This window comes from Sitodiplosis mosellana, unplaced genomic scaffold (genome assembly GCF_009176505.1).
Source record: "Sitodiplosis mosellana isolate CC-2019 unplaced genomic scaffold, AAFC_SMos_1.0 Smas_scaffold_46, whole genome shotgun sequence".
In the NCBI taxonomy this organism is placed as follows: domain Eukaryota; kingdom Metazoa; phylum Arthropoda; class Insecta; order Diptera; family Cecidomyiidae; genus Sitodiplosis; species Sitodiplosis mosellana.
Window position 1 is genome coordinate 1 of NW_022595288.1, and position 16,509 is coordinate 16,509.

General features: G+C 45.1%; 1 protein-coding gene across 1 annotated transcript; it reads left to right on the top strand.

Moving 5' to 3' along the window:
* Positions 1 to 71: 71 nt before the first annotated feature.
* On the top strand, positions 72 to 16,023 carry LOC129569885 (uncharacterized; the record flags this gene model as incomplete). The annotated part of the gene is made up of 1 exon (XM_055449103.1): positions 72 to 16,023. A coding segment is annotated over one exon (15,952 nt), but the record flags the coding sequence as incomplete, so codon positions are not given.
* Between the last annotated feature and the right edge of the window lie 486 nt (positions 16,024 to 16,509).

Sequence of the window (16,509 nt, forward strand, 5' to 3'; positions counted from 1 at the left end):
CATACTCATGCTCGGTTGAGTGCATTGTTGGCTCACGAACACGCACCGCTTGTATTGGCACAACGCTGCAGTGTAGTTCCGGATGGTTTGCCCCTGTTCAGTGCACTGCTAAACTATCGCCACAACCAGAAAGCGAGGCAGGCTAAGTCACTTCCTGGCGTCACTTTTCTAAGTGGTGAGGAACGAACAAATTACCCATTAGTCCTTTCGATTGAAGATAATGGTAATTCATTGGGACTGACGCCTCAAGTGATTTCACCAATGTCAGCAGCTCGGATCGGTGCATATATGCAACAAGTGCTGGAATCGATGCTCAACGCGCTAACACAAACGCCTCAGCAACAATTAAGGACATTAGCAGTAATTCCACCGGAAGAGCGCATGTTGTTACTACACACCTGGAATCAAATCACGGTTACCTATCCAACTGACCAATGTCTTCATCAATTATTTGAGATGCAGGTGGAACGCGATGGACAGGCGATTGCCGTAGAGTGTAAAGGAGAAACAATGAGTTACGCAGAGCTCAACGCTCAATCCAACCAGTTAGCACATTACTTGATTGCACGAGGTGTCGAACCAGACGATCGAATCGCACTTTGCGTAGAACGTAATGTGAAAATGCTTGTAGCCATTCTGGGCACCATGAAAGCTGGTGGCGCATATGTCCCACTCGATCCGGTGTACCCGAGTCAACGGCTAACCCATATTCTAGAAGATTCCAGTCCAATATTTCTACTGGCAGATGCTGTTGGCCGAAAAGCCCTCGGAAACCATCATGTACTAGTGGTTGACTTAGACGAATCGTTGCCTGACGATTTACCGATCGAAAATCTGGACCACATCAAACTTGAACTCACTCCAAACAATTTGGCTTATGTTATTTACACTTCCGGCTCAACGGGAACACCGAAAGGAGTGATGGTTGAACATCGGCAGATCGTACGACTCTTCGAGGTTACACGCGATAAATTCGATTTTAGCAAACAGGACAAGTGGTGTTTGTTTCACTCGTTTTCTTTTGACTTTTCGGTATGGGAGATATGGGGTGCATTGTTAAATGGAAGTGAACTGTCGATTGTACCATACAGTATGACCCATTCAACGGACGAATTTTATGATTGGATCTGTGCCAGTGGAATTACTGTGCTAAATCAAACTCCGTCGGTATTCAAATTGCTAATGCAGTCGAAAAATGTTAGTTCGCGAACTGATCGACTGCGATATGTAATCTTTGGTGGTGAATCGTTAGATCCAACGATTGTGAGGGAATGGCATGAAAATTACAGTAAATGTCAAACGATGTTGGTCAATTTATATGGCACCACTGAAACAACAATTCATGCTACTTACCAACTACTAGAAACTGTAGAAAACGCTTGCGCTATTGGACGCCCGCTTGCAGATCTTTGTGCATATTTGCTGGATGAGCATGGCGAGCCAGTGCCACTAGGTGCCGAAGGAGAATTGTATATCGGTGGTGGTGGTGTGACACGTGGCTATCTCAATTGTCCAGACCTTACCGCGGAACGATTTTTACCCAATTCATTCAGTGACAATCCAGCAGCACGCATGTACTGTACCGGTGATCGAGCACGATATCTTCCTGATGGTAATCTGGTATATTTGGGACGCACAGATCAACAAGTAAAAATCCGCGGATTCCGAATTGAGCCTGGCGAAATTCAAGCCCGTTTAGTCGAACATCCTCATGTACACGAGGCCGTTGTGCAATCCTATGGCAATGGATCAGATGCTCGTTTGGTAGCTTATGTAGTGACCGATTCAGATACACCATTAGCTCAGGATTTGCGTACTCATCTATCAAATTTACTGCCTTATTATATGGTACCAGCGGCTTATGTATGCCTACCTTCCTTACCTCTCACACCCAATGGCAAGCTAGATCGACGAGCATTACCAGCTCCGGACGAAGACGCCTTTGCTCGTCAGCAGTATGAAGCTCCACAGGGTGATGTGGAAGAAAAATTGGCTGACATCTGGCGTGAATTGCTGAGTATTGAGCGCATTAGTCGACATGATAATTTCTTTGCATTGGGAGGCCATTCTCTTTCGGTTGTACGATTGTTGGCACAGCTTAGACATATCGGACTAGATACCACCGTACGGAAAGTATTTGATGCTCCTACCCTGGCCATGATGGCATCGACCCTTGCACCTTACCAGAGAAATAATGTTCCGCCCAATCTGATTACAACAGATAGCACTGCTATTACTCCAGAAATGTTACCTCTTATTACTCTTTCTCAGACAGAGATTGATGCAATTATCGCACAAGTACCTGAGGGAGTAGCTAATATCCAAGATATTTATGGATTGACGTCTTTACAGCACGGTATGTTGTTCCATCATATGATGGCCAAACAAGTAGACCCATACTTGACAGCCATTCGATTGAGTTTTATTGATCGGACAACACTTGAACGTTACGCAGACGCCTTGCAACAGGTAATTGCCCGTCACGATATCCTTCGTACCGTTTTCATCTGGAAAGGTCTCAATGAACCAGCGCAGGTGGTATTGCGCCATGTTCCTTCGCCTTTCATAGTGCTTGACACTGCTGAGCCGGTTCTAGATCAGTTAACTCAACAATTCAATGCCCGTCTCTATCGATTAGATTTGACACAGGCACCGCTGTTGCGCTTACTAGCTGCGCCAATATCTGAAGGGAGCTGGTTGGTGTTGCAGTTAATGCATCATATAATTGGTGACCACGCAACATTGGAGCTACTACAGGCAGAAATACATTCTATAGCTAACGAGCAAAGTGGAAAACTTATAATGCCTACTCCATTTCGTCATCTTGTAGCCCAGGCTCAACTAGGAGCTAGTCCAGGTGAGCATAAGCGATTCTTCACCAAAATGCTTGGTGATATTGATGAACCAACCTTGCCGTTTGGTCTGTGTGATGTTGGTGGAGACCGTACTGAGATCGACGAAGCACTTCTGATGCTGCCACAAACACTCAATGATCAACTACGGGCGCATGCACGCAAGCTACAGATCAGTCTGGCTAGTATTTGCCATTTAGCCTGGGCACAAGTGCTTGCTCGAGCTAGCGGACGTGAGGCCGTGGTCTTCGGCACTGTGTTGCTTGGTCGTTTGCAAGCTGGGGAAGTGAACAATAACATCATGGGACCAATGATCAATACGCTTCCAATACGGATAGACATTAACAATACGGGCGTCGAGACTGCAGTGCGCCATACCCATGCTCGGTTGAGTGCGTTGCTGGCCCACGAACACGCATCGCTTGTGTTGGCACAACGCTGCAGTGGAGTCGGGGATGGTTTGCCATTGTTCAGCTCTTTACTGAATTACCTTCATATTCATCCGACCGACCAAGTCAATTCTGAATTTCCTGGAGTCAATGTCATAGATGCTGAAGAAAGAACAAATTATCCATTAACCATGTCGGTTGGAGATGATGGTAGTTCGTTGATCATGAGGGCTCAAATAATTTTACCAACGTTTGCAGCTCGGGTTGGTTTCTACATGCAACATTCTCTGGAGTCGATGGTTGATGCGTTAATGCATACGCCTCAACATCCAGTTCGAACCCTGACTGTGATACCACCGCAAGAGCGCACGTTGTTGCTGCACACTTGGAATCAAACTTCGGTAACCTTTCCACCCAAAAGCTGCCTCCACCAATTATTTGAAGAACAGGTGGAACGTGACGGACAGGCTATTGCTATTGAATATAAAGATGAGATGCTGACTTACTCTGAGCTCAATGCCCAATCCAACAGGCTAGCACATTACTTGATTGCACGAGGCTTTAAGCTAGATAATCGCGTCGCACTTTGCGTTGAGCGTAGTACAAAAATGATTGTAACAATGCTGGGAATTCTGAAAGCAGGCGGCGCCTATGTACCACTCGATCCAGCCTACCCGAGTCAACGGCTAACCAATATTCTACATGATGCCGACCCAACATTCTTGTTGGTAGATACTACTGGCCGTAGAGCATTTGGAGACCACCAAGTACCAGTGATTGACTTAAACACACCGTTGCCTGCTGATTTGTCAATCGATAATCCCAAAGCGACCAATCTTGGACTCACTCCAAACCATCTAGCCTATGTGATTTACACGTCTGGTTCAACAGGAACCCCGAAAGGAGTCATGGTTGAACATCAACATGCAGAGCTATTAATCCGGTCTGTATACAACATCTATGATTTTACCAAAGAAGACAAGTGGTGTTTGTTCCATTCCGTTTCTTTCGACTTTTCCGTATGGGAGATATGGGCTGCATTATTCTGTGGAAGTCAACTGTCGATTGTGCCCTACAATATAATCCGTTCTCCAGACGAATTCTTTGATTGGATCTGCACCAATGGTATCACTGTGCTAAATCAAACCCCATCGGCATTCAAAATGCTTATGAGAGCTAAATGTGTCAGTTCGCGCTCCGATCGATTGCGATATGTTCTCTTTGGTGGTGAAGCGTTGGATCCATCAATTGTAAAGTACTGGAATGAGAAATTCGATAAAATTCAAACTGTGTTGGTTAATATGTATGGTCCTACTGAAACGGTTGTTTTTGCAACTAGTTGGACAGTGAACGATGCCATTATTTCTATAAACTCGCTGGTATCCATTGGTCGTCCGCTCCCCAATAAACGGATTTTTCTGTTGGATGCTCATGGCGAACCAGTGCCACTTGGAGCCGAGGGAGAATTGTATATTGGTGGTGATGGTGTAGCACGTGGATACTTTAACTGTCCAGAATTTACCGCGGAACGGTTTCTACCCGATCCATTCAGCGACAATCCAGCAGCACGTATGTATCGTACCGGTGATCGAGCAAGATATTTGCCAAATGGTAATCTGATATATTTAGGACGCGCAGATTCACAAGTAAAAATTCGCGGATTTCGGATTGAGCCTGGCGAAATCGAAGCCCACCTAGTCGCACATCATCTGGTGCACGAGGCGGTTGTACAACCTCGCGGCAATGGATCAGATGCTTGTCTAGTGGCTTATGTGGTGGCTGATGCGAATACATTAAAAGCACAAGATTTACGTACTTATCTATCAACTTTACTGCCTGACTATATGGTACCAGCGGCTTATGTGTGTCTACCATCCCTACCACTCACACCCAATGGTAAGCTAGACCGGCGAGCACTACCGCCTCCGGATGATGAGGCCTTTTCTCATCAACAGTATGAAGCTCCACAGGGTGATATGGAAGAAAAATTGGCTGACATCTGGCGTGAATTGCTGAGTATTGAGCGCATTAGTCGATATGACAATTTCTTCGCGTTGGGAGGTCATTCTCTTTTGGTCGTACGGATGTTGGCACAGTTGAGAAATATTGGACTGGACACCACTGTTAGAAAAGTGTTTGACGCTCCTACTCTGACCATTTTGGCTTCTACGCTTGACCGTCGCAAGGAAGTGACTATTCCACCCAATCTGATTACCACGGACAGCACGGCGATTACTCCAGAAATGTTACTACTCATCACTCTTTCTCAGGCTGAGATTGATGCAATCATTGCACAGGTACCGGGAGGAGTAGCGAATATTCAAGATATTTATGGACTGGCGCCGTTACAGAACGGTATGTTGTTCCATCACATAAAAGCCGAACGTGGTGACCCGTATCTACTAATACATCGTATGCGTTTTACTGACCGGACAGCGCTTGAACGTTATGCGGATGCCTTACAACAAGTAGTTCTGCGACACGATATCCTGCGCACTGTCTTCATCTGGGAAGGTCTCAATGAACCGGCACAGGTCGTTTTACGCCGAGTTCCTCCATTACTCACCGAGATTACATTGGATCACACTGGTGAGTCGGTATTAGAGCAATTGAGTTTCCGATTCAATCCACGTCACTACCATTTAGAGTTGACACAAGCACCGCTATTGCGTTTGGTGGCTTCGCCAGCATCTAAGGGCAGCTGGGTGGCATTACAATTGATGCATCACATAATTACTGACCATTCAACATTGGAGACACTAGTGACAGAAGTTCATGCCATCATCAACGAAAAAATTGAAGAGTTGACAGCGCATACATCATTCCGTAATCATGTGGCCCAGGCTCGGCTGGGAACTGGTCCAGATGAGCATAAGCGATTCTTCACCAAAATTCTCGGTGATATTGACGAGCCAACCTTGCCATTTGATTTGAGAGACGTTGACCTAGACGGTACTGCGACTAACCAATCAAATCTGAAGCTGCCACAAAGACTAAATGATCACCTACGTGGGCATGCACGGAAGCTGCAGGTCAGTCTGGCTAGTGTTTGCCATTTGGCATGGGCACAAGTCCTTGCTCGAGCTAGTGGCCGTGAGGCGGTAGTCTTCGGTACCGTGCTACTTGGTCGTTTTCAGACCGGAGAATACAACAATAATATCATGGGGCCGATGATTAATACTCTACCGATTCGGATAGATGTTGATAATACGCCTGTTGAAACCTCAGTGCGCCTCACCCATGCTCGCTTAAGTGCGTTGTTGGCACATGAACACGCTCCGCTTGTTTTGGCACAACGCTGCAGTCGGTGTCCAGCAGGTTTGCCACTATTCACCGCAATACTGAATTATCGCCACAATCAGAAGGCCGAGCAGGTCACTGCGTCACTTCCTGGTATAACTTACTTCAGCGGTGAGGAGCGAACAAATTATCCATTAGTTATGTCGGTTGAAGATGATGGTGATTCGTTAGGACTGACGCCCCAAGTAACTTCATCAATGTCAGCAGCTCGAATCTGTGGCTATATGCAACAAACTCTAAAATCCCTAGCCTATACGCTTGCACAAACGCCTCAGCAACAGCTAAGGACATTACCAGTAATTCCACAGGAAGAGCGCACGTTACTGCTATACACCTGGAATCAAATCACGGTTATCTATCCACCTGCCCGCTGTCTTCACCAATTATTTGAAGCGCAGGTAGAATGCGACGGACAAGCGATTGCCGTAGAGTGTAATGGAGAGGTTCTAAGCTATTCAGAACTCAACACCCAAGCCAATCGACTAGCACATTACTTGATTGCACGAGGCGTCAAACCAGATGATCTCATCGCACTTTGCGTTGAACGCAACACCAAAATGCTCATTGCAATGCTGGGTATTCTAAAAGCCGGCGGAGCGTATGTTCCACTCGATCCAGTTTATCCGAGTCAAAGGCTGAATAACATTCTACAGGATGCTGACCCTATATTTCTGTTGGCAGATGTTACTGGCCAGAAAATACTTGGAGACCATCAAGTATCTGTAGTTGACTTGGAAAACCCGTTGCCTGCCGGTTTTCCAATTAGCAATCCAGACGCGATCGAGATTGGACTCCGATTAAATCATCTGGCCTACGTAATTTACACCTCTGGCTCAACAGGAATACCGAAAGGAGTGATGATTGAACATCAGCAAGTTGTACGACTCTTTGAGCTTACACGTGAAAAATTTAATTTCAACAAACAAGACAAGTGGTGTTGGTTCCATTCCATTTCTTTCGATTTTTCCATTTGGGAGATTTGGGGTGCATTTTCAAATGGTAGTCAACTGTCGATTGTGCCCTACAATATAACCCGTTCTCCAGACGAATTCTATGATTGGATCTGCACCAATGGTATCACTGTGCTAAATCAAACCCCGTCGGCATTTAAAACGCTCATGTGTGCGAAAAACGTTAGCTCCCAATCCTATCGACTGCGATATGTTATCTGTGGTGGTGAAGCGTTAGATCCATTGATCGTAAGAGACTGGTATGAGAAGAACGCTGAAAACCAAACAGTAATAATCAATATGTATGGGCCCACTGAAACAGTTATTTTTGCAACCAGTTGGATCAGTGATGTCACAAATTCTAAAAGCTCACTAATGCCAATCGGACGTCCGCTGTTTAATAAGCGAATTTACCTGCTTGATGCACATGGCGAGCCAGTGCCACTAGGAGCCGAAGGAGAAATATATATTGGTGGTGATGGTGTGGCACGAGGCTATCTCAATCGACCTGAAATTACTGCGAAACGTTTTCTCCTCGACCCATTCAGAGACGATCAAATGGCACGCATGTACCGTACCGGTGATCGAGCACGACATATGCCTGATGGTAATCTGGTCTATCTGGGACGCACAGACCATCAAGTAAAAATTCGTGGTTTCCGAATAGAGCCTGGTGAAATTGAAGCCTGCCTAGTGGAACATCCTGAGGTGCGCGAGGCGGTTGTACAGCCCTACGGAAATGGATCAGATGCTCGTCTGGTAGCTTATGTGGTGACCGATGCGGATACATCATTAGCACAGGATTTACGCACATATCTATCTACTTTACTGCCTGACTATATGATACCAGCGGCTTATGTGTGTCTGCCATCCTTGCCTCTCACACCCAATGGCAAGCTAGATCGGCGAGCACTACCAGCACCGGACGATAAAGCCTTTGCTCATCAGCAGTATGAGGCTCCACAGGGTGAAATGGAAGAGAAACTGGCCAATATTTGGCGCGATCTGCTGAGTATTGACCGTATAAGTCGACTTGATAATTTCTTTGCTTTGGGAGGCCATTCTTTGCTGGTGGTACGATTGTTGGCACAGCTGAGACAGATCGGACTTGATACCACCGTTCGGAAAGTATTTGATTCTCCTACGGTGGCCATGATGGCTTCGACTCTCGCACCTTATCAGACAGTAATTATTCCACCCAATTTGATTACCCCGGATAGCAAAACGATTACTCCAGAAATGTTACCGCTTTTCACTCTATCTCAGTCAGAGATTGATATAATTATCGCACAAGCACCTGGAGGAGTAGCTAATATCCAAGATGTTTATGGATTGACGTCATTACAGTACGGTATGTTATTCCACCATATAAAATCTGAACGTGGTGATCCTTACCTGCTTGTAAGCCGTATGCAGTTCACTGACCGGACGGTACTTGAATGTTATTCGGACGCAATGCAACAGGTAGTTGCACGACACGATATACTTCGCACCGTCTTCATATGGGAAGGCCTTAGTGAACCGGCACAGGTTGTCTTGCGCCAGGTTCCTTCGATACTCACAGAAATCACACTTGATGACACCGGTAAATCGATAATAGAGCAGTTGAATCATAAATTTGATCCACGTCATTATCGGTTGGACTTGACAAAAGCACCTCTATTGCGATTGATGGCTGCGCCAACATCTGATGAGAGCTGGGTAGCACTGCAACTGATGCACCACTCAATTATCGACCACGAAACACAGGAGAGGCTACAGACAGAAGTTCATACCATCATCAATAGAAAAACTGAAATGTTGACAACACCCAACCCATTCCGTAATTTCATGTCTCAGGTTCGATTAGAAGTTGATACGGCTCAGCTCACAAGCTTCTTTACAAAAATGCTCGGTGATATTGACGAGCCAACATTGCCATTTGGTCTGAATGATGTTGGTCGGGATGGAACAGACATCAATGAAACATATCTGATGCTGCCACAGATAATCTATAATCAGCTACGGGTGCACGCAAGAAATTTAAAGGTCAGTTTGGCTAGTATTTGTCATTTGGCCTGGGCACAAGTACTTAGTCGAGCTAGCGGGCATGATAAAGTCGTCTTCGGTACTGTGCTGTTTGGCCGTTTACAGACCGGAGAGGGTAACAATAATATCATGGGACCGATGATTAACACCCTCCCGATACGAATAGATATTGATGAGGCGGGCGTTGAGATCGCAGTGCGCCAAACCCATTCTCGCTTGAGTGCATTGTTAGCACATGAACATGCATCACTTGTGTTGGCACAACGCTGCAGTGGATTCCCGGATGGTTTACCCCTGTTCAGTGCATTGCTGAACTATCGACATAATCAGCAGACCGGACAAGTTGCGTTATTTCCTGGGGTAACTTTCTTAGGCGTTGAGGAGCGAACAAACTACCCATTAACTCTTTCTCTGGATGATAACGACGCAGCTTTGTGTCTATCGGTCCATGTGGTGTCGCCGATGTCAGCAGCTCGAATAGATGCTTACATGCAACACACCCTGGTATCAATTGCCGATGCGTTAACGCGATCTCCACAACAACCGGTTCGAACATTAACCGTGATGCCATCGGAGGAGCGCACTTTGCTGCTGCACACCTGGAATAAAACAATGTTTACCTATCCACCTGCCCGGTGTCTTCATCAATTATTCGAAGTGCAGGTAGAACGCGAAGGAGAGGCAATTGCCGTTGAATGTAATGGAGAGGTTCTAAGCTATTCAGAACTCAACGCTCGATCCAACCAGTTAGCACATTACTTGATCGCACGCGGCATCAAATCAGATGACCGAATCGCACTTTGCGTTGAGCGCAGCATAACAATGCTCATTGCAATGCTGGGTATTCTAAAGGCCGGCGGAGCCTATGTACCACTTGATCCAGTCTATCCGAGCCAACGGCTTACCCATATTCTAAAGGATGCCGACCCTACATTCCTGTTGGCAGATGCTACTGGCCGAAAAGCACTCGGGGATCATCAAGTACCAGTGGTTGACTTGGAAAAGGTGTTGCCTGCCGATGTGCCAATTGATAATCCCGACACGATCAAGCTTGGACTTACTGCAAATCATCTGGCCTATGTGATTTACACCTCTGGCTCAACAGGAATACCGAAAGGAGTTATGATTGAGCATCAGCAAATAGTACGTCTCTTTGAGGTTGCACGCGATAAATTTAATTTCAACAAACAAGACAAGTGGTGTTTGTTCCATTCGTTTTCCTTCGATGTCTCAGTGTGGGAGATATGGGGTGCATTTTTTAATGGAAGTCAATTATCAATTATATCATATAACACCGCTCGTTCAACAGACGAATTTTATGATTGGATCTGTACTAGAGGAATCACTGTACTGAATCAAACCCCATCGGTATTTAAATCGCTTATGCGGGCAAAAAATATTATATTGCGATTCGATCGGTTGCGATATGTCATATTCGCCGGGGAAGTGTTTGATCCATTGATCGCAAAAGAATGGTGGAAGAAATATGACCAAAGTCGAACTGTATTGGTCAATATGTACGGACCCACAGAAACAGCTCATGTTACCTATCAAAGACTCGAATCTTTAGAAAACGTTCATTCAATTGGTCGACCACTAGCAGATCTTTGTGTATATTTGTTGGATCCATATGGTGAGCCAGTGCTACTAGGAGCTGAGGGAGAATTGTATATTGGTGGTGCTGGTGTGGCACGTGGATACTTTAACCGTCCAAAACTTACCGCGGAACGGTTTCTACCCGATCCATTCAGTGGAAATCCATCGGCACGCATGTACCGTACCGGTGATCGAGCACGATATCTTCCTGATGGTAATCTGATCTTTTTGGGACGCATCGACCAGCAAGTAAAAATTCGTGGATTCCGAATTGAGCCTGGTGAAATCGAAGCCCACTTAGTCGAACATCCTCACGTGTACGAGGCCATTGTACAATCCTATGACAATGTATCAGATGCTCGTCTAGTGGCATATGTGGTTGCCGAACAAGGCACATCATTCGCCCAGGAATTGCGCACCTATCTTTCAACTTTACTGCCTGATTATATGATACCAGCGGCCTATGTGTGTCTACCGTCCCTACCACTCACACCCAATGGTAAGCTAGACCGGCGAGCACTATCGCCTCCGGACGATGATGCATTTGCTCGTCAGCACTATGAGTCTCCACATAGTGAAATAGAGGAAAAACTAGCTGACATCTGGCGTGAATTGCTGAGTGTTGAGCACATTAGTCGACATGATAATTTCTTTGCGTTGGGAGGCCATTCTCTGTTGGTCGTACGATTGTTGGCACAGTTGAGACATATCGGATTTGACACCACTGTACGGGAAGTATTTGATGCTCCCAGTCTTGCTACATTAGCTGCAACTCTCACTCGTTACCAAGAAGTGAACATCCCGCCCAATATGATTACCTCTGGCTGTACGGCTATTACTCCAGAAATGTTACCACTTATCAATCTTAACCAGGCTGAGATCGATGCAATTGTTGCACAAGTGCCTGATGGAGTAGCTAATATCCAAGATATTTATGGATTGGCACCTTTACAGCATGGCATGTTATTCCATCACATAATGGCCGAGGAGGAAGATCCGTATTTGCTTATAAGTCAACTGAGTTTCATTGACCGCACAACATTAGAACTTTATGCAGACGCTCTGAAACAAGTGATTAAAAGACATGATATCCTGCGCACTGTAATCATTTGGGAGGGCCTTAGTGAACCCGCACAGGTGGTTTTGCGTCAGGTTCCTTCATTACTCACCGAGGTAACATTGGATGGCGCTAGTGAGTCGGTGCTAGAAAATTTGATCCACCAATTCGGTCTGCGTTGCTACCGATTAGACTTGACAAAGGCACCATTGTTACGTCTTTATGCTGCACCAACATCTAAGGGAAATTGGGTTGTACTTCAACTCACGCATCACTCGATTATTGACCATTCAACACTGGAAAGACTTGAGGCAGAAGTGCACGACATCATGAATGGAAAGATTGAAGACTTGACAACGCCTACACCGTTCCGTTATTTTGTGGCCCAAGCTCGATTAGGTGTAAGTCAAGCCAAACACTTCCATTTCTTCACTGAAATGCTCGGTGATATTGACGAGCCAACCGTACCATTTGGTCTGAGTGGCACTGGCCTTTATGGTACTGAGATCAACGAAGCACATCTAATGTTGCCACAGATGCAAAACAATCAAGTGCGAGAGATCGCACGGCAATCGCGGGTTAGTTTGTCCAGCTTATGTCATCTAGCATGGGCACAGGTGCTTGCTCGAACTAGCGGTCGTGAGGCAGTAGTTCTTGGTACCGTGCTGCTTGGCCGTTTACAAGCAGGAGAGGGTCACGACACTGTCATGGGACCGACGATTAACACGCTTCCAATACGGATAAATATTGATGAGAGGAGTGTCGAAACTGCAGTACGCCATACTCATGCTCGGTTGAGTGCATTGTTGGCTCACGAACACGCACCACTTGTGTTGGCACAACGCTGCAGTGGAGTGCCACCTGGTTTGCCACTTTTCAGTTCACTGCTGAACTATCGTCATAAAGGCAAGAGGGAAGGTCATGCAACATATCCTGGAGTCAGCTTATTAGGCGGTGTGGCGCTAACTACTTACCCGTTAACAATGTCGTTCGATGACAACGATGAAGAATTGTGCCTATCAGTCCATGTATTGTCGCCGTTATCGGCAATTCGGATTTGTGCCTATATGCAACAATCTTTGGAATCACTGACCAATGCGCTAACACAAACGCCTCAGCAACAGTTAAGGACATTAGCAGTAATTCCACCGGAAGAGCGCGTGTTGCTGCTGCACACCTGGAATCAAACAACGTTTACCTATCCAACCGCCCAATGTCTTCATCAATTATTTGAGACGCAAGTGGAACGCGATGCACAGGCGATTGCCGTGGAGTGTAAAGGAGAAACAATGAGTTACGCAGAGCTCAACGCCCAATCCAACCAGTTAGCACATTACTTGATTGCACGAGGTGTGAAACCAGATGATAGAATCGCACTTTGCGTTGAACGTAATATGAAAATGCTTGTAGCCATTCTGGGCACCCTGAAAGCTGGTGGCGCATATGTCCCACTCGATCCAGCCTACCCGAGTCAACGACTGAACCATATTCTTAAGGACGCCAATCCTATATTTCTCTTGGCAGATGCTGTGGGTCGCAATGTACTCGGAGATCACCAAGTACCAGTCATTGAATTGGACAAACCATTGCCTGCCGGTTTGCCAATTGGTAATCTGGACACGACCAAGCTTGCACTCACTCCAACTCATCTGGCCTATGTCATTTACACATCCGGCTCAACTGGAACACCGAAAGGAGTGATGGTTGAACATCGCGATGCAGCGCAACTAGTTATGTCTGTCCATGATCAATTTGATTTTAATTCTCAGGATAAGTGGTCTTTGTTCTACTCGATTTCTTTTGACGTTTCGGTATGGGAGATATGGGGTGCGTTATGCTATGGAAGTCAACTGTCAATTCCACCATACGATACTGCCCGTTCTGCGGACAAATTTTATGATTGGATCTGCACCAATGGTATTACTGTGCTAAACCAAACGCCATCGGCGTTCAAAATGCTCATATTGGCAAAAAATATCAGTCTGAGACACATTGGACTGCGATATGTGATCTTCGTTGGTGAACCTTTAGATGCCTTGATTGTAAGGGACTGGTATGAAAAGCATGATAAAGATCGAACAGTGTTAATCAATATGTATGGTCCTACAGAAACAGTTATTTTTACAACGAGTTGCATCTGTAATATCGAAATGCCTGACAACTACCTGGTACCGATCGGACGTCCCCTGCCAAATAGAAGAATTTACCTGCTGGATATGCTTGGCGAGCCAGTGCCATTGGGAACCGAGGGAGAAGTGTATATTGGTGGTGATGGTGTGGCACGTGGCTACCTTAACCGTTCTGATCTAACCGCAGAACGTTTTCTACCCGATCCATTCAGTAACAATCCATCGGCACGCATGTACCGAACGGGTGATCGAGCACGATATCTGCATGATGGTAATCTAGTCTATCTGGGACGCACGGATGAACAAGTGAAAATCCGTGGATTCCGAATTGAGCCTGGTGAAATCGAAACTCGACTTGTTGAACATCCCCAAGTGCAGGACGCGGTTGTACAATCATATGGCAATGGATCAGATGCTCGTCTGGTAGCTTATGTGGTGACCGATGCAGATACATCATTAGCACAGGATTTGCGCACATATCTATCAACTTTACTGCCTGACTATATGGTACCTACGGCTTTTGTGAGTCTACCGTCCTTACCACTCACACCCAATGGTAAGCTAGATCGACATGCACTACCAGCTCCGAACGATAAAGCCTTTGCTCATCAGCAGTATGAGGCTCCACAGGGTGAAATAGAAGAAAAACTCGCCGATATCTGGCGTGAACTGCTTGGCATTGACCGTATCAGTCGATATGATAACTTCTTTGAATTGGGTGGTCATTCTCTGTTTGTGATGCATGTCGTTAACAAAGCAAAGCTCTACAATATGCACATTTATGCTCGTGGTGTATTTTCCTTCCCAATACTCAAAGATTTGGCGGAACAAATTACTAAACGAACCAACCGATTGTATTGTGATGCTGCTATTCCAGTTCGTCAATACGGAAATGAGACGCCTCTATTTCTGTTACCAGAAGGCCAAGGTGGGATATCGTACGCTTTCGAACTTGCCCATAACATAGACAAAACTATTTCCGTTTTTGTGCTGCCATGGCCATCGCCAGAGAATAAACAGCCATCGTCCATCGAGGAAATGGCTTGTGTAATGATCTCCCTCATGAAGAAAATTCAAGCGAATAGTCCTTATGCAATTGCTGGCTACTCCGCTGGTGGTATTCTAGCTTATGAAATAGCGAAACAGCTTATAAACAGTGGCAATTCTGTTTCATTTCTAGGCTTAATCGACACTTATCCACCCATCAAAAATATTCTCTCCGAAACAGAAATGTTCTCCACATCTTTACTATATAAATTTCCCGTTTTTCAAACGCTAAATGATTCAAAATGGTGGGAACGTGTCAGTAGATTGACTCTTAATGAAGCAATTGAAGAGATAAAAAAGACAAATGTAGATTTAAAAAATACAGATATCGAATGGGAAGCATTGCTATCGAAACAACGTCATCATTATCGACATATATGTGCAGCGTTCAAATTCGATTCACTACCGATTAAAGTACATTTATTCAAGGCAGTAGATCAACACACGTTGCCTGCTTGCATTGCGCACTTGAACAACGTTTACAAGAATGAGATGGATCTTTTTGAGAAATTGTATAGCTATCCGATGTTGGGCTGGGAAAATGTCAATTCTTCAACAGATGTTTACGTTATTTTAGTGGACGGTGATCATGGTACAATTATGTCGGATCAGAAAAATCGTGCTTATCTGGGAAAACAAATAACGAAATTGCATAGACAAGGCCAAAATCACTGAACACAGTAGGAATAAGTAACTATTTTATATTCTATTGCTCTTAAGTCATAGCTGTACTCTCTAACATGCATTCAAGTAATCCCAGAGAGAACACCATGGGACAAAAAACCTCTAAATGAGGTTAAAATGCAGTGACACCGTTTTTGTGACATACTTTTATAATGAAGAAATAAATATTATCTGTGTAATCTGATTTTTTGCCAGTTATTTTGAAATAAATACGAAAGTCATCATTCAGTAAAGAGCATTTGTTTTCATCAATCATCGATTTTCATAAGCCATGAACTGTAGAGATTTGATACTCATGGCGCCCCCTACCCCCGTAGTCTTGCCGCAACTGTCAGATTCTGTCAGATTTGTAAAATACATTTTAAGTACCTATACAACTGAATAAACACCAACTGAAATGATTAGTTTAATATAATACGCATGGGTGCTTGCTATTACCGACTAATAAATTGTAAAATTTGAAAGAATAAATTCATT